This window comes from Pithys albifrons, chromosome 2, assembly GCF_047495875.1.
Source record: "Pithys albifrons albifrons isolate INPA30051 chromosome 2, PitAlb_v1, whole genome shotgun sequence".
NCBI lineage: Eukaryota > Metazoa > Chordata > Aves > Passeriformes > Thamnophilidae > Pithys > Pithys albifrons.
This window is the reverse complement of record NC_092459.1, coordinates 73,974,428-73,996,473: the sequence shown is the minus strand read 5'-3', so window position 1 is coordinate 73,996,473 and position 22,046 is coordinate 73,974,428. Positions and strand designations below refer to the sequence as shown.

Genomic DNA, 22,046 nt, shown 5'->3' with positions numbered 1-22,046 from the left:
ATTTCTCCACATATTTGGTTCTTAGGAAGTAATTACAGTTCCCTAAGTCATCACGTAACAGCCCAGTTATATAATCCTGTTTTGTTTGTTAAACTTGTTTGAGAGCACTTGACTTGAGCTCGCTTTCTTAGTCATCTGCATCACGCCCAGAGAAACAAACCTTTGAAACACATGTGCGCGCGCACACACACACACACGCACGCACTCATAGAGGTGTAATACATGTTACACCTACCCTTCCTTGATGTCCCATCAATCTTTTTGTCTGGCATCATGGGGCAAATTTGAAGTCAGTCACAGGAGTAAGAAATGGGGAGAAGGAAACCCAGACAGGAGTACATGGTTTGTTTGCCCGGACAATTTTTTTCTTCCTCACCATTCCTTCTCCACTTCCTCTGATTTAATCCCTAAAACAAGAAACTGCCTGTTTTATAGTTTCAAGCACTGTTTGGTCAAGTGCCAATGCTGACTTCCCCCTTCTCAATGAGTAACAGAGGTTTAAAGGAAAGATCACACCATTAGAATACAGTAAGGCATAAAGTCTGCTATCTCTTCCAGGCTACTGTACCTATTTCTGTATTAGATATGCAGAAAATAACAGTTCCATAATGAAATCCAGTAGAGGTTTCTAAAACTTCTAGACTTTTAAACAGAAGAAGCAAATAGCTCTTATTTCTAGTGGGGCAGAAGAAAGTACTCAAGCAACAGAAGTGGGAAAATACTTTTGCCACAATTGGACAGCAACCCAATCCTTTCAATGAAAATTCACAAGCCTCCTTTATCCCTACATGGAATGAAACACCTACTTTTCTCCTTTACAGAAATTCTGATCAAGAAAGTTTAAAATGCATGTTCATTAGTACAAGCCAGACAGGTGGTCAGATTTGTCTTTATTATGGCTTGGTTAATGAACCTTAGGTCTGCACAGAAAATTCTGCCTTTTTCCTTTTTCTGATGAATTTTACCTACTCAGAATTATACCTATCCTTGCAAATGCATAGCAACATTACAAAGTGTGTTAGTGCTCACTAATGGCATACAAGTTGGATTCCAAACAAGTGTTTCCCCAGTGTTCTAGATTTCCTTGTGTTTTGGGCAGTCATCTGTTACACATCCCTGATCCGATGTATATACCTGAACTTAACAAGCAATCAGAAGAGAAAAAAAGGCTTTAGGAAAAATGGGTTTGGACATGGGCACACCATTTGCTTTCTGATATTTGCAAAGCAAATGTTGATTTCTACAGTTCAAGCTATTGCACATTAGATCATTCTACCCTTGGCTGGAAGTTAGGTCAGTATTTTTTAATCAAATCTAACCATGTTACTATCAGTGCAGCTCCAGTACAGTCCATGCAAATTTTGAAATAGATTCTAGAGCTACTCTCAGACATATCAGAATCATGATTAAAAACAGTGAACAAAATATCTGCTTCATACAATGTTACTTCTGCTGTGCTTACAAGTCTGGTACTGTAACTCAGCATGGCAAAATGTTAATACTTTTAAGAGTCTGTTCCTAGAGAGGAAAACTTGTTTTAAGTGGAAGGAACATTTGTTTCAAGTGGAAGGAAAGCATGTTCTTTCCCTACCCTGGTGTTTTCGACATACAATCCTAGAATATAAACATTCACAAAAAAAAGTTCCCAAAGTTCCCAAGGTTTAACACACCACTGGTTTAATTTGAATTGGGAAAACACTTTTGAAGTGACTCTGATTTTCTCCACTTGCCACACTTTGGTTCCCAGTGCAAAGAGGCAGGTTTCAGAATACCTGCTGTTTCAGTAGACAAAGGTAAAACCTCCAAAATGCGTATGAGGGAAGTAAGCTACTCACACTGGGTGGGATGCACTGCTTCCCAATGAAGACATAAGATGCACCCACCTTCTGGGATTTATTTTGTATGTCTGAAAATCCTTCATATGGAAACCCTCAGATTTCTACCTGCCAATAGCTGTCCTACTCTGCAAATAAGGTAGCAAATACTGAAACCTAACTTTAAACCAACACAGCTTTTCCTATAACGGATGTCAATATTCACTGCAGTTTATGACGTACTTTGTGGCACTTTCACCTCACACACATAGAGACCACTTTGAACCCAATAAATGCTTTTGTGGAATAATCAAGAAAAGACCCACCATTCCACAAAACCACCCTGTTTTCAATCCCACTATTACCATCAGTGACCTCTATCAACATTCCTGATGTTTTGCTGAATTTCTTCATTAAAGAAGGGTCTGAGACTGCACTGTGCTGTAATCAGACAAAAGCAACTACACCACTGCTATTGGTGCACTTGGAGTATGCAAGATGTTCTTCCCTCTTCCTAGGTAAAAACCTTTAACATATCTCATGTTACAATTGCCCATCAAATCCCTAATCTCTGGAAAACTGAAAGCAGCTAAGTAAAGAATACACTATTTGTATGGAAGATGACACCAACAGAAATCACAGTTTAGACCACCAATATGGTTGATAAGTTATTAAGTTGAAAGCTGTATCTAAAAAAAACAGTTCTGTAGTTTTTTCTGAAATACTGAATATTCAATCAGGAAAAAAAGTTTACCCTATGATTGCTTTCTGTTCCTAAAATCACTTAACCTGATAAAGAGCTCTGAAGTCACAGAGCTCAAGCTAAAATGTGTGTAAGTTAGTACTCACCAGAAATATCATAATCATTATTAAGATCAGAAATTGGTTGGTGATACAGTCCATGTTATTTGAACTGAAAGAGCTCTTTCCTACAAGAAGCCTGCCCTTCCAGAATGCCTCGAAGTCCATCCAACAAAAACAATTCTCAAGGAATCCTACCTAGTTCTCCCAATACACTGTCAATTCACTGATAACTTTTGCCAACCACCACCAACAATGGGTACTTAGAAAGGGAAATTGCTGTGTTTCTGATGTTTACTCACCAAGATCCAAACTCCAAATATGTAATGTTAGGTTTTGTTTCCAAAACATGTTTTCCTGAAACCCATTCTTTTAAGCTGACATCTGTTCCTCCACTGCATTGCATTACATGGAATGCCTGTGTATTCACCAATTACTCACACATGCAGAGCTCAAAGTTTTCCATGCAGAAGTCAGAGGTTTTGAGAAAAATCAGTGGGAAGTAGTAGTATAGTAGCATTTCCAATGTAGATTAGTTTACTTTTTTAAATTTTCACCTGCAGTATATTTGGTTCATAACTGTGATGAAGTCTCTTACTGCTCTTCAGTTTGGCCCTAAACAACTGTATTTCTGTTGGAGTGCTTTAATATGAAACATCAATTCTACTTTTTTCCTTTTTAGTATTATTGGTCACAGAAAGATTCCTTTTACTCTAGTGATAAGTAGTCAAGGAACTTTGTTCTATTAAAAAAAAACGAAACAAAATGAAACTCTTTTGACCATAATTTGCCATTCAAATAATCTATGAAGCGGTACCTCTTGGCCTTTTATTTGTATAAATTACACAACAACTATAGTTTTTTTTAGACAATGAGATGAGTCTGTATTTAGTACTTCAATCATCGTTCTCAGCGTTGGAAAAGTCTCTGATACTGATGGAAGGCTCTTGTAAGAAGGTGAAATACTGAAAAGAGAGAAAAAAAGATTATCTTTTGTTAAGTTCTACGACTTACTGTCTTGGTTTGAGCCGGCAAACTGCCAACCCAAAAACTTACCCAAAAGTTAACACATTAACTTATACTTCTCTTCATCCCCTTCTCCAACCAATTTGGGAAGTCAAGAATCAGCCACATGGAACACTACAGGCTTGGAGAGGAGTGACTGGAAAGCTGCCTCATGGAAAAGGACCTGAGGCTGCTGGTCAACAGCAGCTGCACATGAGCCAGCGTGTGCCCAGGTGGCCAAGAAGGCCAATGGCATCCTGGCCTGTGTCAGCAATAGGGTGGCCAGAGGGCCAGGGCAGTGATTGTCCCCCTGTACTCGGCACTGATGAGACCACACCTCAACTCCACTTTTGGGCCTCTCACTTCAGGAAAGACATTGAGGTGCTGGAGCATTTCCAGAGAAGGGCAACAGAGCTGGTGAAGGGTCTGGAGCGGCTGAGGCAGCTGGTTTTGTTTAGCCTGGAGAAAAGGAAGCTCAGGGAGGACCTTATCACTTGTTACAACCACCTGAAAGGGGGTTGGAACAAGGTGGGGATTGGTTCTTCTCTCAGGTAGTAAGTAACAGAACCAGAAGAAATGGTCTCAAGTCATGCCAGGAAAGGTTTAGATTGGATATTAGGAAAAATTTCTTCACCAAAAGGGTGTTCAGACATTGGAATAAGCTGCCCAGAGAAGTGATGGAGTCACCATCCCTGGAAGTGTTCAAAAAGTGTGTGGATGTGGCACCTGGGGACATGGTTTAGTGAGGAACACAGTGGTGCTGGGTTACCAGTTGGACTCAATGATCTCAAAGGTCTTTTTTAACCTTAATGATTCTATTATTCTAAGAATCCGTTGTTCAGAACCAGCTCTTGCTTCTCATGACTCCTCAGTCACTATACAGAATGGAAACAATGACTATTGTTTGGAAGAGCTTTTAAAAGTGGCAGAAGCTAAAGAAAAAAATGTATTGCTTTAAGTCTTCCAGCCTTATTTACCATACCCACTATTATTTGTCCACTACAGACACCTGGGCTAATTACCCTCAGATTATTACATCAAGCCCTTCATCCTGTAGTTCTTGAGATGTATTTCTCAGCATCAAGCAAAGTCAACCTTAGCATTGTCTCCACTGGCTCATTTCCTCACCTATTATACATCTCTCAAGTGAGCCAGCAACACTATAGGTGGTACTATCCTATGAAATAGTCTCAATTAAAAATAAATTTGGCAAGGTTATTTTTAACATAAACGAATTCCCTGATCTGGTTGGATATGGATTTCCACAAGTTTCAATGGTACAACTGAGGGAGTCAGAAACACACTGAAATGGCTTAAGCTGACTTTGCTGCCAAGAGAGAAGTTTCTCTTTGGAAAGGTTATGTCTTTAAAAAGAACCCACAAAAACCAAACCCAACATGAACAGAGGATTAATAAATAAGTAGAGTATATAAATTGGTAGATTTACAGTAAAAAAATTGTGGGAACCAGAAGCATTTTACAGTTCCAAGACAAACATGTCACAATATTTGTGCAGACTACTTATAATAAAAAACACAACTTGCTACACTAGTTTAAAAATGTCACTCCTTAATGAATACTGAATTCAACTCATGTACAAGTAGATTTTTAGACTGAGTTTCGCAAAGATGTCCTTGAGTCTTAATAGCTTTCTTCATTTAGGATGGGATTTTATGGTCTAGTGAAATTCACCAGGCTGAGAATCCCTGACAATGAAGTTAAACAACACTGATCAGTGTGAGTTACTTGGCACTAAGAGCAGCTGCAGAGTTCCTCAGGCTCTCAGAATAACTCAGGCTGGACCAGACTGCAGGAGGTCTGTGATCCAACATCCTGCTCAAAGCAAGGTCAACTGAGAAGTCAAACCAGGGTGTCAGGGCTTTATCCTCTCAGGTCTTGCAAATTCCAGGGATGAAGACTGCACAGTCTGTTTGGGCAGTCTGTTCCACTGCTTGACTACCTTGTGGATGAAAAGATTGTGCTCAGTCTAAATGTTATTCCAACTCAGGCACCTTGTCTTCTGTCCTCTCACCAAGCACTGCCTGGCTCCATTTTCTCACAGGTACTGCAAAGCTGCTTTTAGGTCAAAGTCTTCTCTTCTTCAGGCTGAACAAGGTCAGCTCTCTCTGTTAAGGCATGGGCTCCAGTCCTCTGGCCATCTTGGTGGCTCTTCACTGAATTTGCTCCAGTTTATCACAGTCTTTACTGCAGCTAGATGCAGTATTTTAGGTGTGGTCTGAAGTGCTGAGTACCCTCTAAATCTAATTATCCCCCAACAGCTTTTTAATCCATCTAGCTGTCCATTCATCCAGACCATAATGTACTATCTTGACATAAGAGTACTGTGGGATTCCTTGCTCAAGTAAAAATAAACAACATTGATTAGTCTCTTGTCGGCCCCAAATCTAGTTGGTTTCTATCAGAAAACAATCATATTGGGTCAAACAACATTTGGTAAGCTCATCCTGACTGTTTCCTGTCACCTTCTCCTTCATATACACTGAAACGCTTTACTGGAGGACTCACTTCATGACTTTCCCTGGAACCAGTAAGACGCTGATCAGCCCACAGTTTCCCTGGGTTGTTTTGGCATTCCTGAAAATGAATGCAAGACTTCCCTTCCTGCAATCACCAAGAATGTCCCCTGATGGGCACCACCTTTCAGAGATTATAGATGGCCCTATTAAGGATGTTCACAAATTCTCTCAGAACCCTTTAGAAGTCTTGACCCTGACCTTAATAAGGATACTAGAACTGGTGTTGCCTCTGATTTTCAGATTTTGGTTAGGGAATAACCACTAAAGGGCAAATCAAATGCACCAGATTCATAGTATTAATTTATTGTCAATGTGTTCAGTATTCAAAAATCAATTCATACGCAAATCAAAACTTTTAAGCATTGCACAAAAGCCATGCAGCTGTACCAAGTAATGTAATACTGTATATTCAAAATGTTCACCAACTTTGAAAACACTTATTCTCCAAATCAAAACAGTACTAAAAGATATTTTTCTATCTAGTTTGAAGAGATCCATAAGAATGAAAAAAAAAAGTAAAAATTTCCCCACTTTGTTGCCAGATTTACTAATGCTAAAAATTAATAAAAAGGCAAATTTGACCATTGGATAAAATAAAGAAAATATTAACACAGGTAACTTTCTCAGAGGATAACACTCACACAAGTGAATGTCTAGACTACTAACTACTCTACTAGAATAGAAACACACAATTGTGTGTGTAAATACAAATCTTGTCTTATCAATTCCTAAACAGTGTTAAAAAATACACTTACTAAATAAGATACACTTACTAAACTAATAATTTCTAAATAAAATTTTTTAACTGCATGTTTAAATTTTACATAGAAAGTTTTTCCTCTTTTATTTCCCCATTCCTCATCTGAACAAAACTATTTACCTTTTTAGATTCATCCAGCTCCTTGCTATTTTGCTAAAAGCTTCAGACCCTGGTGCTGTCATTGCTTCAAAATCAACCAGCTGAAAATGCAACAAAATATAAAAAGTAATAAGAAATTACAGATTTTTCATGTGCCCAATGTTCCTGTGAGAAATCCTGCTTAATCGTAATCCTGAAATTCTGCTTGCCTGTATAAACTGAGTCAGCAAAATACACTATTAAGTCCTAAGTAAACACTTAAGAAAACCCACATCACTGTTTTAGCTTAGCTGGAACTCCCACAGAATGGGAAGACACCAGCTTAAGGGTGTGCTGAAAAGGAAGCTTTTTGGCTACTGAGTAATTGCAGTTTGCTCTTGAAAGTTACTAGGAGTTCATTGCACTGAAGGGACAAACCTCACTGTTTTAAGGGCCTTCTAGACCAAAAGGGAAAGTCACCCTTTCTTCAGTTATCCATGCAGGATATTTTCTTCAACAACCTGGATTCTCACTGGAATTTTACTGATTCTTTAGGTAATACTTTAGAGGGACAGAGGTGTTCTCACTCCTTTCATGCAGCAAAGGTAACACAGCTACAAGCCCTACAGTTCAAGAAAGGGAAGCTTTTACTTGAGCAAGGTAGTATAATATGGACATGTAGTCATTAAAAACTAGGGCTTATTTTAAATTAAGCAGAATTCAAGGGGAAGGAGAAAACAAGAGAAATTGCTAATACTTACCAATCCCTAAATGGTCTAGAATACAATGAGAGCACAGACAGAAAAATTCTGCTGTGTGCCTGAAGAGCCTCTAATTCTGCCCAAATATTCTCAGAACTCTTCTTAAAGCAAGCTGAAAAGAGCAGCTCAGCACACCAGAAATACTTCAGTTGCAAATATGTAATTCCTGTGGGACCAAACTGCTACAACTTCACTAACCTGAATTATAGCACATACCATCTCCAAATCTCACTTGCTGTCAGAATAGCATTGAAATTTTCAATGCTCTCTCAAGCTACAAGACATCATAGCATGCAGCTAAACCATCTCCAGCAAACAAGCATGCAATCCCTGATGATTCTTACAGCTCTTTCCCCACATTTACAAGTAATAGTTCCTCCTTCAAGGCTGAACCAGTTGTATTTTGGTATTTTTGTATTCTGGTATTTTGATACTCACCTTTCCTTTAGGGATTTTTCCTGATACTTCTTTTCCACTTGCCATTAGTGCTCCCATGATCACTGAGTAAGCTATCACGCTAAAAGAATAAAATTAAAAACAACAAATGAAGTACAGTAGAAATCTTTCCATAATGCTACATTAGACTACAAAACAAATAGCATATAGTACTATTTCATCGAAGGGTAGTAAAACCTACAGTGCTAGTTATTTTAGAAGCAAAGCCAAGCACAAAACGCGTAAGAAGTGAAATCACTGTTACTTTCCAACACCACGCAAAGTTATGAACCTATGGAGTGCAACTACTGTTCCTACATCAGTCAGAATCGTAATTTCAGACTTTGGAGTTCTTAAGACTTTGCAGAGTTCAAAACAAAGGAAACTTCTGTTCCCAAGAAGCTTAGCTGTGGTCCAGCAGAGTTTGTGAACTCTACAGCAACAGAGGTAGAGGCACTTTAAAGCTGCTCAGTTGCTTAATTTCTTTTTCACTTTTTCTTTTTTAATTGTGAATCTCAGACAGAATTTCTGTTAATTTTTACATCCTGTAAGGTAAAGGTAAATCTGATTATAAAACCAAAATATCAGGTGTTGCGTTTTTTTCAACTGAACTGCATTTAGTAATAATTTTAAAGACCTTAAGCGCTTTGTGGAACAGAGATTCATAACAGTCTTAGATGTAACCAGCTTTGCATTAAACTAAAATTTCAGTTTAAGAGTTGTGTGACATGTGGAACTTTATTCTACAGTTTCATTTGGTGACCCTAACAGTTGCAATAAATTACTAAACTAATATTTTAATGTATTTTATTAAGATAAGTTATCTCAAAGTACTTTTCATCTTAAATACATGTTTCAGAAAAGCTTCCTAAGTGAGATTACAGCGGGGTAACACAATACGGATTAGGAAATCAAGCATTACATTTTAAAAATTACATTTTTCAATCTGTGAACTGAAGTCTAGTACAAACCAGCTTTTAAAACAGTACTAAGTCACTTTCCCATTGTCAAAGGGGGAGACTATATAGCCCATAAAGATCAACAAAGTCATTTTTTATTAAAAAAAATTATGTGAGATACTGCAACACAGGGACATTTCACAGCATGCATCCAAGGTAACAGCCACAATGGATGCAAACACTAACCTAGATCCTCTTGAAAGTGGCATTAAATTGTAAAAGTAATAAACCAGTGACAGGATCAAGTTGCAAACAGCATCTACTTCCTATGCAAGAGAAAGAAAAAGTGAATTAAAGATAATTTAATAGCCAGGTAGTATCTTGTAAAGGTACACTTATACTGCAAAGTCTTACAGTACTGCTAATATTATTCTTTTTTAAAGAACTATTTAAAATGTCAAAAATGTCAAATTGAGAAGTTGAATTCCAATTAAAGGATGCTTAAGCAAACTATTTTGTTTTATCTTTAAAATTTAGATGAAACATACCTCATCCACACTGAATTAAAGGATGGAAAAGGAAAAGCACAAGCTCCAATGCAGTCAGATTATCATTGCAAATCAAATCAACATAAACACAATTCTAGTGCTTCTCAAGTATCTGTGTTACTTATCTTACCTGTAGCCACCATGAGCCAAATCTGAACAGTACTTATCAGGATGATGAAAAGGTGAACACAGACCCATGAGAAAAATAAAGAAAATAAGGAGGGGGAAAAGGGGGAAAAGAAAAAAAAAAAGAGAACACACTGTAATCTTGAGACCTTGCCTGGACACCCTCTACTACTGCAGGCAAAGGACAGCAGATTTTAAAGTAACAGAATTATAGCAACATCTTGTGATATTGGTCATAATTGGGTTAAAGTAATCAGTTCATTTTATTACTTAAGACCTCTGTCAAAAATTGTTAGAACAGCGACCGTTAGACATAGAGTATAAAAACCTAACAGCATTTTATCAATCATTCTACTGAAACAGCCTTACCCCCAGATCTGCAGACAGAACGAGGATTTTTCCTTTAGCTGTTAGATCCTTATATAGCGCATCTATTTCTGCATGATACAGCTGCGTTCTCTCTTCTGTTGTCTGAGTTTCTACTGAAAACAGTATGTTCCCCACTCTATCAAGCACATGAAAAAAAAAAAGGAGGTAAGAAATTTCTTGAACAGAACTTGATGCACAATCTAATATCCGGCGTAAGTTACATACTACAGTTACAGATCACGTCACCTCTTTCCTATCAGTTTTCCTTAAGCAGAAGATTATGTGCATTGTTTCCCATTTAATTAAAAGAACCCCAAATATCACTCAATTAAAAATGTTACATCACATTGTAAGTTTGAAAGAATATATAAAGATTGCCATCTAATCAGAGATGAAGTATTTCCACTGAACAATACCTGAAAAGCATTAGTGTCTCACTTATATTGTGGGTAAAAAATAAGAAATATAAAATTTTAAAATACCTTCACGGGCTTAAGACTTTTGTATAGAATGTAAAGCATAGTTTTGTTAAGTTCTAAACTACTAAAATGAAATTTTTTGGTATGAAGCATAGTCACAAACTATGGATCAAAGCAGACTGAGTGATACTGAGCAAAGTTTGTGCAGAACTAAGTTAGGCCATTTTACTGACATAGAAATATTTTCCTCAAAACACTGAGACCATACATTTAATGCCATTTCGCTGTATACAGGCATATAATTTAGAATGTGAAGTGAAAAAACGAGCTACATTAACATCTTAAACGAGAAGCTTGGTTTCCATGCCACTCATTGAAAGCAAATTCTGGGAGAAATTCCAATGAAGAGACTTTTAAATTTCATATAACAAAATTTTTATTTAATAGTAAGAGAGTTTCTGAGCTTCAGAGTGCTGTTCATTCTTCAGGAAGACAAGGAGTCAGAATCCATAAAGTGAGAAACTTACTATCTCACCCAGAGAGTGACCCAAAGCCTCCTGACATTCTCACACATTCAGGTACTATTTAAATTTTCATTTACAGATAGAAGGCCTGCAAACATCTCAAAACCATAAAAAGGTCAAAAATTCAAATAGAAGAGAATCTTTTCCATTCTTAGACCACAGAAATTTCCATTTCATTCAGAACTTCTCAGTCAATACAAAAGTCAAGGTCTCACAAGCAGAAATGTATTTTGATATGGATGAAGACTGAGATTTTTGAGATTTTTCCCCTTTAGTAGCCTAAGGTGAAAAACAAGGTCTCGCTTCACTTTTGTGCTATACGTTAGAGAATCAAATCAACCAGGCCTACTCTGTTAATATTATCCATATCCCCTTTTTGTCAGAGAACACAACAGGAATCACGTCCTCAAATGAATACACTTTAGTTATTTACAAAAATTACACTAGTGAAAAACAAACCCCACTTTATGCATGCAGAAATGGCATTTCAGATGATTAGTTGTTAATACTTCATCGTTACTTAAGGTACCCAAACCCCTGAAAACAGCAAACATACTTATCTCCTGTTATTGTAATTGTGAATCCATCATATTCTTTCCCTTGATCCTTGAGGCTGGGGACTTTAGTGTTCACAGTAAACCCATCTCTGGTTTTACTGTTAAACTGCTTTCAAAAGGAAAAAAAGTAATATTAGAGGCAACAGAGACAGTCTGTCTAGCTATTGTTTTAAAACATCTAAAATACATGGGGCAGAAGTGAAAATGGACAACCTGAGGGAGCAGGACAAAGTTACTGTCAACTACATTATATCATTTACCCTTTATTTCCTACTGAGTAGACATCATAAATACTGAATGAAGCATATTGGCATTCAACTTTATACAGTGAACAGAAAATGGCACTGTTCATGAACAGCAACTGCACAAAGCAGTTCCAGTTGTACAGATTTTTAGGCAAGTTGCATGTTGATAGTAACCTTTTGGTGCAATGATGTCAATACAAAAGCAGGAATTGGAAAGCCTGTTTTATGTTTACTGTAAGAAGTAGCTGCATTAGTCTAAGTGTGGATTCCAGAATACAATGCAAAGCAACAGTTTCTTAACAGTAATCCAGTTTCAGATAATGTTTATCCTCATCATGAGGAAAATATTACTAGGTTTAAAAATCTGACGAAAGTTACATTATCTAAGAGTAACACTGTAGCTAGAGAGTTGTATAAACCAGGCAAAACTGCATTTGAGTAAAGACAAAAGCCCAGCTTTTGACATGCAGCATTCCCAAGCTGCCCAAATAACCAAACTACATCGCTATTAGCAGACATTCATTTTATACAGGCACTTTTAATGGCTACTATGCACTAGTATTGAATGAATCACTCAAGCTATTATTTATTTTAACAGAACTTGTGATTCAGGATGTTTTATTTAAAGAGAACTTGCATTTATTTTAAAGGAACAAAAAGCCTCTCATGAGAGGCCGCATTGCACTTTGACACAGTTTGGAATGGGACACAGGAGACTCAAACCAGATCAAAATGTGCAGGTTATGGGAACCAGGAAGAATAACTACTGCCAGTTGAGACATTTACTTTGAAATAAGTAATGTACAGTACACTATGTTTATATATTTTCATCACTCTCTTGGAGTAACCTATACTTTTAACTCCACTAATAGCGTTTTTTCTGGCCTACAATTCAACAGTATCCATATGAGGTGCTCTACAAAGGCCTTGCTTGCACATTTGTGTGTCAGAAGGGAACAGTTAGTTGTCCATCCACTCCAATATCTACTACCTCTTTAGCACAAGTTTTTGTTTAGGTTCAGTGAGTATTCACTAGGCTTCATCTTTCAAGGCCAAGAATGAGACAGTAATATAAAGAGGACCTCAAAAATTATTGTATGTTCTTCAAAGACACAAATTCACAATATATATTACAAAAACCCATAGAAAAAAAATCTAGTGCTTAAGCCACACAGCTCCTGCAAAGATATATGTAGTGCACAGGTGAGTGAGCAGTATTCCACGAACAAATCCAAACCCAGTCTATCTGCAGTAGCAGCAATGTAGCTTCAGAGAGCTCTCTCTGCTCTGTGGCAAGCAGCCAACTTTGCTTAGAGATAAAATTGCAATGTTGACACACATGACAAGAAAGCAATGTGGTTGCCTCTATTTAGAATGACTGTTTCTTCCTAAATTTTGTTCTACTCTAAAATTCTGTCCAATCCTTTAAAAATATGTACTTTGTAACATTACCCTAACCCAAACGTTTACATGCTGCTCATTCTCGATAAATTTGGAGGAGTGTTGGGAGAGGGGGAAAACCTTTTACTTAAACCCAGCTCAACAGTAGTCATACTTCATACTTACCTTGAGATAAGAGTATAAATTATTTTGCAGGTCATATATCCAAAGCCTTTCTAAAAAGACCACCACAAGCACAAAGAAAACTTGCAAGTTTTCCCACTCCTTTTCAGACAAGTGTTCCAAAGCTCAAGAACATTATCCAGGGTTTCATTTCAGCTACCAGTCACTAAGGGCGACTGTTCCCCCATTTGCCCCAGCCAGCCCCACCCCACACCAACTTGCACCAGTGAACCTAAAGCAAAATGAGCTTTGATGGTCTTAATCTTTCAGACACTTCATTCAATTTTTTTCTTTCCTACTGTACAAGCCCACTGTGAACCCACTGTGGTGGATCTGATCACAAACCCTCTCGGCTGAGAAGGTTGACTTCAAAGAATTCCATTACACATTTTGTTTTCCCACCATTTAGTTACCAATTCACAGTTAGGCCAAGGATTTCAATACACATCACCTGTCTGCATATATCAAAGGGAAGGTCCAACCCTTCATATTACAGATTCGGAATAACCTGAGCTAGTATTTCCAGTTACTCATTTTAAGTTCATACACAATGGTTTTATTCTGAGGAATTGGATATCTCCCACAACACATTTTACTATTTTTACTGTGTTTTCAAGTTTTTCTTTAATTTACCTTCATTATGGGAAGAAGATCTTCTACTTTATGTACCTTTTCCAAAGCTTCTCGAACTTCTAACAGTCCTTTTGGATTATTAGCACTGGAAAAAAATTGAATATGGAATACAATGGTTGAACACATGTAGCATTTCTGCAAATTCACCTACCTTTAACCTAATTAGCCATACTGAAGTAAGTTATTGAAAGTTAATGATTCCTTTCTGAAAATTCGTTCCTTCATACTTAGCCACATCCTCCCCTATTTTTCAAAAAGTAATCTCCTCCTATATGAGATCAGCTTATTTTTTTCAGCTTCAAACCTCAACTTCAGTCTTCAGGTTTCTCTAATTTACTACTTTATCTTTCTCTTGCTTTTGGCCTCTCTAAAGCATTAAACAGTGTTTGCATGAGTGCATGTGGGCAGGGGCTTCTAGATAAGGAAAGATGGAAAAGAATGTTAAAAATATTCTCCACAGAACACGTGCATCTGTGTAGCCTCAAAGGCAAGTAAATACTCTAGATGTAGGCACAGCTCGACCATGAAGATACCTGTTGAATTACTGTTTGAATATATTAATTACTGTACACCCAGATTTTAAGAACACAATTATTTAAAAAATCACAGCAAATTGCTGTGGTTTAAGATCAAGTGCTGCTGGCTTACTCTTAAAAAACTTCCTCCCAGTAGAGGATAGATTTCCCAGGTACTACAGAACTTCTGTATTTTCAGCAACTATCACAAATTTTCTAAAACTTAGATGTTTTCAACAGCTCTAGGGATTTTATGCATTTTCATTTCTTTGATATTTAAGTAGAAAAATGAGATTGAAAAATAGACTTCCTATTTAATATGGGTTATCATGCCAAAACAAGAATAGAGTTTAAAGCTAAAGGAGTTTCTTAGTTTTTAATATTATCAGAATATTGAGTCACAGATGGGACAGTCATTCTGCTCACAAAAAAGCAACAGAAGTTTGAAATAGATGCCAACACCAATTTTCAGATTACCTTTTGTCACATTTTTTCATTCAAAATTCGGTAACTGCCTTCAGTTCCAGGACATCTACCAACCCATCTATGTAACACATAGTAAAGATTCTCTATTCATTTAAAACTAGTTGTCAAAGACCAGTTTCAATAAAAAGTACATTCCATATCCTCTTCTTTTTCCCTCATTGCTACTATTCAATTAATTAGCCTCAATAGTCAGAGAAAGTGTACATGATTCTACCGGAAGGAAACCAAACATCTTTAATAAATCATAAACTTAGAAAGAACCAAAGAAACTGATTATGACAGAACTGGGGATACAAATTCAAAACAGTCATTAGTTTCTAAATACACTGTAATCCACAATGGGTTTTTTCCTGTTAGTTTAAGTTTCTTTATGTGGCAACGAATAGTATTTTGCCTTTTCAATAGGAAATAAATTACGGACACCTAAGAAAACTAGAACTTCCTAAAGTTAAGAAAAAAAATCCCTCAGATTTTTGAAATAACTATTATGTAAATTTCAGATCAGCATTACCAAGGGAGGGAAGCAGGGAAAAAACCACCAGTAATTTACCCGTGATAAACAAGGATCCGGTCTTTGATAAAATGAAGAATTTTCTCAAAGTATTCCAGGTACCGCATGTTAATGACCTGCCCCCTAAAAGGAGAGAGAAGTTTTTTTGAAGTCTTGTTTTTCAACTCAGCATTTCAGAGCTAAGACACATATGTTACTCATTAATACTTGACACAATTTTATGCACAGATGCTTTGTAAATTAAAGGAATGAACTAGAGTTTTATCTGTGTGAATTCCCCATCCCCCATTTTCAATATAGATTACATAGTGAACTTACAAAAACTCATGTATCACTGGCATTACTGTTCTCTGATAAACTACATTTTAATGCATAGTTCCCTGTTTTCAATGTGCCCAATTCCAGTAAATCTCATTTATATGATAATTATCAATTTGTAGAAATATAAAATCTTTCTCAGACTCATAGATATTGCAGAACTAGAATTCTCAATCTGCACATTTATTTAGAGAACAACACTCTCCATTTATATATTTGATTTTATGTTCATCTACTCTGACAGTCCACATCCATTTTTCCTTATTCACCTATGTCCCTCTATATTGTAGTAATTTTGTTTTGACTCTTAACAGTTACAAGTAGTAACTGTAAAACAAAAGCATTAAAAAGATGTTGCTTTTTCCTTTGGACTACTAAGGAAAACAATTTGTATTAAAATGTGGTAGAAACCTGTTAGGATTATAACCACTCTGAGAGGGAAAATTACATACCATTATTGCATTTGTAGGAGTCCTTCCTCTTCTCCCAGTCTACAAAACAAGATTTTATAAAGCAATTGTTATGGCTCTCTGAGGAAGCAAAATCACTGTCAATCACAGGAAGGTGTGTACACCCAGACTTTTTTTCCACCCTAAGTGATTTTGGCAGCTTAAGTCCCTGTTTAATGTCTCACTAAACAGTCTCACACCTCAGTAGGCCCAGTCTCAGAAAATCAGCAGAATCAGTCTCTAAAAACTGAACAGAACTAGAACACATACACATATCTGCACACAGGAAAGGGAGGTAGGGAAAGCGGAAGGATGAAGACAAATCCACATACATAATTTGCCCTTGTTGTACGTCCCATCATTTTCCATCTGTACTAAAAAAAAAAGTACAACAGGCAGTAGCGTGTCAGTATAAGGAACTGGATTTTATTTTAGTGTCACCTTGAAAAAAATGTTCAAACCAAACCCATCATTCTATAAAAGCATGTAGGAGCTGTAGTACCAAGAAAGACATTTGGTGGGTGGTCAAAAGTGATTTGTGTTTATTCCTACTCTTTCTCCTTGTTTAGTAAATACTACTACCACGATTTCACAAACCATAGTGTTCCAGAGTATCTTTTCTATTTATAAGAACATTAAGTATATCATTAATGTTTAGCTGATCCCAAATCCTTGCTTTGTCTATGAAAACAATTTAAGCTTTCAAAAACATGTTCTCAACTTTAAATGCTTGCTATCTTTGCTCATTTAAGCCAGAAAGGAGATAAAGTTGCCCTTGTCTATAGGCCAACAAAGAAAGTGACAGCCAATATACTTGTGTCTTGAGAACATTAAGATTTGAAAGCCTATCAAACATTGTGAAGTACAAGATCTTTCTTACATTTCTCCAATTGAGTCAAAGCAAACTAAAAAGAAGTTTTTGGGTTTTGACACAGTCCAAACATTTTGTCATTCTGGAAAAGTAAAAAAAAATTCAACAGACACTAAATGCTAGCACCTCAATTAGAAGACTTATTTGACAAGAACCACTGAACTTGGTGCGAAGAATTCTGAGTAAAGGAAAAGGTTACGCTAACAGACATCTAATCCAAGTATTTGTGTCCGGAGAAATTCGTGGTGTACAATTCAAACCAAATAAAACCTGGATACTACTTGACCTCAGCATGACTAGATATGTTACAAATACTAGAAGAACACTTGATTAATATTGTTACAGTTCTTATTCGACTGAATAGGTTTTCTTTTTGTATATATATAACCATGAAGACTGCTATTTGTCAGCCCAAATCTAATTTACACCTGGTTTTCACAAAGCCATTCTATAGAAAGAACTCAGCCTGAGTTATAGAGGTAATCAGAATAACTTTCAAATCATAACCCAGATATAAAGCAAAGTGTATCTTCCTGAAAGATAGTCAAAAGACCATAAAATTATCTCAATTATCAACAAAAAGGTGTTAGCTCTGTAGCCTATTAGTATCTTCAATCAGATGCCATTTTACAAACTGAGTAATGTAAGAAGGAGATGATACAAATCTGCATTAATTCATTAAGAGGAAATTGTCATTTAGAAATCATAATGCACTAGAACAGGCTTCAAAAGTGAAACAGATTGAAAAAAAAACTCCACTACCACATAATATATTCATTTCTTTTAAGTTTCACATCATGTGAAATCATTGGGATGGAATCCAAAAGCAGAAACAAATCACAACAGAAAGTTGACCAAGGCAAGCAGCTACTGCTTGGGATGGAGAATAATCAAACAAGCACAGGTTTCCAGAATCAAAAAGAATACAATCGCTATCCAGTACTAAAGTATGATCAACTCCTAAGGCAGCCATAATTATGCTGCTTCAAATGTATTGTTTCTTCCAAAAAGGTGCCAAATCAATAATTTTCAAAGAACTACTCTCTAGCCATTAAAAAGGTACAACGAAAATGCTGATGAGATCCCCAAAAGCCAAGGCTGAGCTAAAACTGAAAGGTTAGAATTAGATTCACTGTGGGCCTACAATTCTGAATAATCACAAAGCTTATTTGATATTTCTATAAAATGACCAAAACAGCTGGAACAGTACATCCCGAGTTTTGCCAGCATTCTCTGATGAAAGGAAAACAAATACTTTGGCTACTGCAAAAGAGAGTTCCTGACACAGACGTCTTGTACAAGGACAAACGTCCCTAGATTAAATGGTCAGTATTATTTTCAGGATGTTAATTAAATGTTGATACATGAATGCCTTTCTGCCAGCACAGATCACCTACAAATGAAGCTTTTACTGCCTCATTTAAAAATAAAAGCAAGAAGAAACAGGTAAGGTATGGAATGCATCCCTGTCTCAACAAACAGATGGTTGTGGTTTCTGCTGCATTGTGAAAAGAAGTGCAGCAACAGCAAAGATGGACACAGGTTGAAGCCCAAATATAAGACTTGGCTTGAGGGAAGAGAGAAGCCTGAGCATATGACTGTTGAAGAAGGAGGACATCCTGCAAGGCAACTACTGATCTGCACTGGAGTTTAATGCTACATTAACCACTCCATGAGGTAAAGCAGAAGCTGCTATGGTCCATTTGGCAGAATGGAAGCAAGAGCAGACCAGATTCTCATTTGCCTCTGCACGTGAACATTAGAATATGACTGTTTATCTGAAATAATTCTTGAGAAGGCTTTGTTTCGCTTATCCTCCTACTATTTCAATATAGCTTCTCAGGGAAGAAAGAGATAGATATAAAAGCAGAACGTCAGATCAAAGATTCAGTATTTCCCATGAGCAGGTGGAATAAGATGAAACCTAGCTACATATTTACTTACACAAACACACTCTGCTCCTGTGATTGACAGTGATGTTGCCACATTGAGTCTCTTGTACTACTTCAGGAGAGGTAGCACTGTTATGACTACAATTGAGTCTTGCAGCATGGGAGAAGATGGAACGTACAACAGCGGTCGAATCTTTAAAATGTTACCTTTATTTAAAAGTGCAATGGTTACCTTTCACAGGTTACTTATTTTGTCATTTTTGCTCTACTCTGACCTGCTTTGAAAACAACTAAGAGAACTATGTTTTTCCTCTCCATTGTAAATTGGTAGTAAAGCTAATAGAACAGCATTGTTTCATTATTGATGCCACTCCATTTGAGAAGCAGCATTTGCAAAAATTACAATTATGATAAACTTAAAAAAAATTTACACTTAATGTAATTTGGGAATTATAAACGGAACACAAAAATATACATATTCTGGATCCTTGTTAGACCTTGCTATAACTTAGTTGTACATGTGAATTTCAGGAAAAAGAAGAAATGTCATAAGGGAAAATTTGAGTGCAAAAACACCAAATGTTCCTCAGAAAACATAAAATAAATATTAAACAATAAGCATATATGCATTTAGTACTGTAAGATGCTGTTTCACGAAAAGATGGGAAGTTTTGGTACAATCCCTTAGTGTGTGTGGGAATGCTGTTTGGTAAAACTCTCATACCTGATTAAGTTAATGTGATTATTGAAACCTCTGCTAAGGCTTCGGGCAGGCATTTGGTCCAACCAAAGCACAGGCTGGTCGGGGTCAGCTATCCTACAGAGACAAAGGATGTTAACATTGGTACGTATTTCATTCCATGTACTATTTTTAATAGAGCTTTGTTCACAGAACTATTTTAGACAAAAACTAGAATTCACACATCACACAAAAATAACAGTGTATTGACACACAGGGGTTTCTTCTTATGAAATCCATACAATTCAAACATGTTATGTTTTTGTAGTTTGAAACTGTTAGTTTTCATCTGCCTTAGCTGGAAAATCCTATGGTCTTTCTCAGCTTTACTTCAAGGAGAAAATGCTCTTCCCACCTCTTTCCCGCCTTCATAGAAAAGGTAAAGTGGAGTGTTTTCAGAAGTGCATTCCTTGTACCTAAACCATCCTTTCCTTTTATCAAAACACTTTCTAGCTATAGATTCATAGAATCATAGAATCACAGAATCGATTGGGTTGGAAAAGACCTCTGAGATCATCAAGTCCAACCCTTGGTCCACTCCAGTCCATTTATTAGATCATGGCACTCAGTGCCACATCCAAGATTGGCAGCAAGTGTTCATTTTCTCCTCCATAACTTCAGCCCTTTGGTTAGCTGAAGCATGCATCACTATTACAACAATATAAGCCTTGTTCTCTCTCCACTTTCACCATTACCTTCGCCACTTTACAGCAATATCAAACATATCTCTCCACTGCATCAGTCTGGTTTTCCCATTCATCCGAACTTTGGAGTTTGCCCAGGTCCGCTGCACAGCTTGCATTACTTCTAGAGTGGCCAATCCCATTGCTGAGGTGAGGGAGGAGAAGAGAGGGACCAACAACAGAAACAGAAAACAAATTAGAGACAAACACTCTTTGCTACAGATAGGAAAACTGAAGCAGGAAAACAAAGTATTTATACATGAAGAATTGACGTTATCAATGAATTCTGTGAAATCATGACTTCCAATCCCCAGCTAGGTCAAGAAACTGCTGACATAATGATTATTTTAATTTTAAACTTTTTATCTGATTTGAAAGAAACAGAGCATAAAACTAATTTATAGACAGCAAAAGTATAGCATTCAATTATCATCACATTGATTTACAGAGAATTTTCAGTATACCTCTATGTATTCTTTTATTTGGAAGAAATCCTGGTGTCTCATATTGCATCATCGAACCCAGATGATCAGCTACACATATGAGTTCTTGCACATCAGGCTTATAGCTTTCAAAATTCTGAAATAACACATCTCTTACAAAGGAGAAAAACAGACATCAGACATAACTTGGCAACAAAAGTCCTGAAAGTATTAGACAAACTAATCTGTGTTTCACAAATCAATACCATTTGTGTGAGAATCACTTAAAGGCAGTATAAAGAACACTGATTCCTCCTCCCACCCCTCTGAACACACACAGTGTGTGGCAGCTACGCTCAATATCTCAAATTAATTCAGTTTTACTGAATTCAATGGCAGACCTTATTACTGTCACAACCAGTATTTCATCTCCAGACTTGCTCATAATAAGTGATACTAAATAAAGTTCACAGTTCATTAGTTTCCACTGTTACACTGACCCTGATTAACTTATAGCTACGTAAGAAAAGGATATGTACAGACACTGGAAATCTTATTTTGTTAATTAACTTTGTTAATTTATCCCATAATTCTGTAAAAGCTTCTTGTGCTAAGAAGGTGGATTCTATTCCATATATACAAAAGCCATCAATTTTTAAAGAAGCAATTTTTTTACACAGACAACGTGAACACATGACAATATATCTCAAAACTCTTTTACAGCAGGAGGAATTTTAAAGTCTGTTCTAGTAAATCCCCCGTTTTGTGACTGAAGTTACCCTCCTCCTAAAATATTGGTTATCCAAGTCACTCTGGAGAACATTTTCCCAGTGAAACCCAGATGCCTTTAAAGATACAAAATAAAAACATAGCACACAACAAGAAACTGTAATAAGGGTGTCACGTAACACTACACTGAGCATCTCAACCTTATCCCTTAATGTTAATACCAAGAATAAAAGAAATAGAAGAGTTAGGCCATAGAATATGAAACAACATGTGGATATTATTATGTGAAGACAAAGGTGAAGAAAATAATCCTAAATTCAATTCTTCCTCTCTTATAAGAAAAACCAACTCTTATGA

General features: G+C 36.6%; 1 protein-coding gene across 5 annotated transcripts in view; it reads right to left on the bottom strand.

Annotated features, from left to right (window-relative positions):
• Nucleotides 1–3,401: 3,401 nt before the first annotated feature.
• TTC13 (tetratricopeptide repeat domain 13) overlaps nt 3,402–22,046 on the bottom strand; it is a 38,827-nt gene continuing 20,182 nt past the window's right edge. The window contains exons 13-23 of one of the 5 annotated variants that reach the window (XM_071549515.1): nt 21,003–21,133; nt 20,551–20,683; nt 19,841–19,933; nt 15,626–15,709; nt 14,075–14,159; nt 11,633–11,742; nt 10,134–10,269; nt 9,337–9,416; nt 8,195–8,273; nt 7,038–7,117; nt 3,402–3,580 (exon numbers count right to left, since the gene is read on the bottom strand). In XM_071549515.1, the coding sequence (XP_071405616.1) occupies nt 3,457–3,580; nt 7,038–7,117; nt 8,195–8,273; nt 9,337–9,416; nt 10,134–10,269; nt 11,633–11,742; nt 14,075–14,159; nt 15,626–15,709; nt 19,841–19,933; nt 20,551–20,683; nt 21,003–21,133 (1,135 nt within the window). In that variant the 3' untranslated portion in view covers nt 3,402–3,456. Of the gene's footprint in view, nt 3,581–7,037; nt 7,118–8,194; nt 8,274–9,336; nt 9,417–9,768; nt 9,801–10,133; nt 10,270–11,632; nt 11,743–14,074; nt 14,160–15,625; nt 15,710–19,840; nt 19,934–20,550; nt 20,684–21,002; nt 21,134–22,046 lie in introns of those variants that run through there. The other 4 variants (XM_071549516.1, XR_011697172.1, XM_071549517.1 and 1 more) reach the window with 4 other exon arrangements.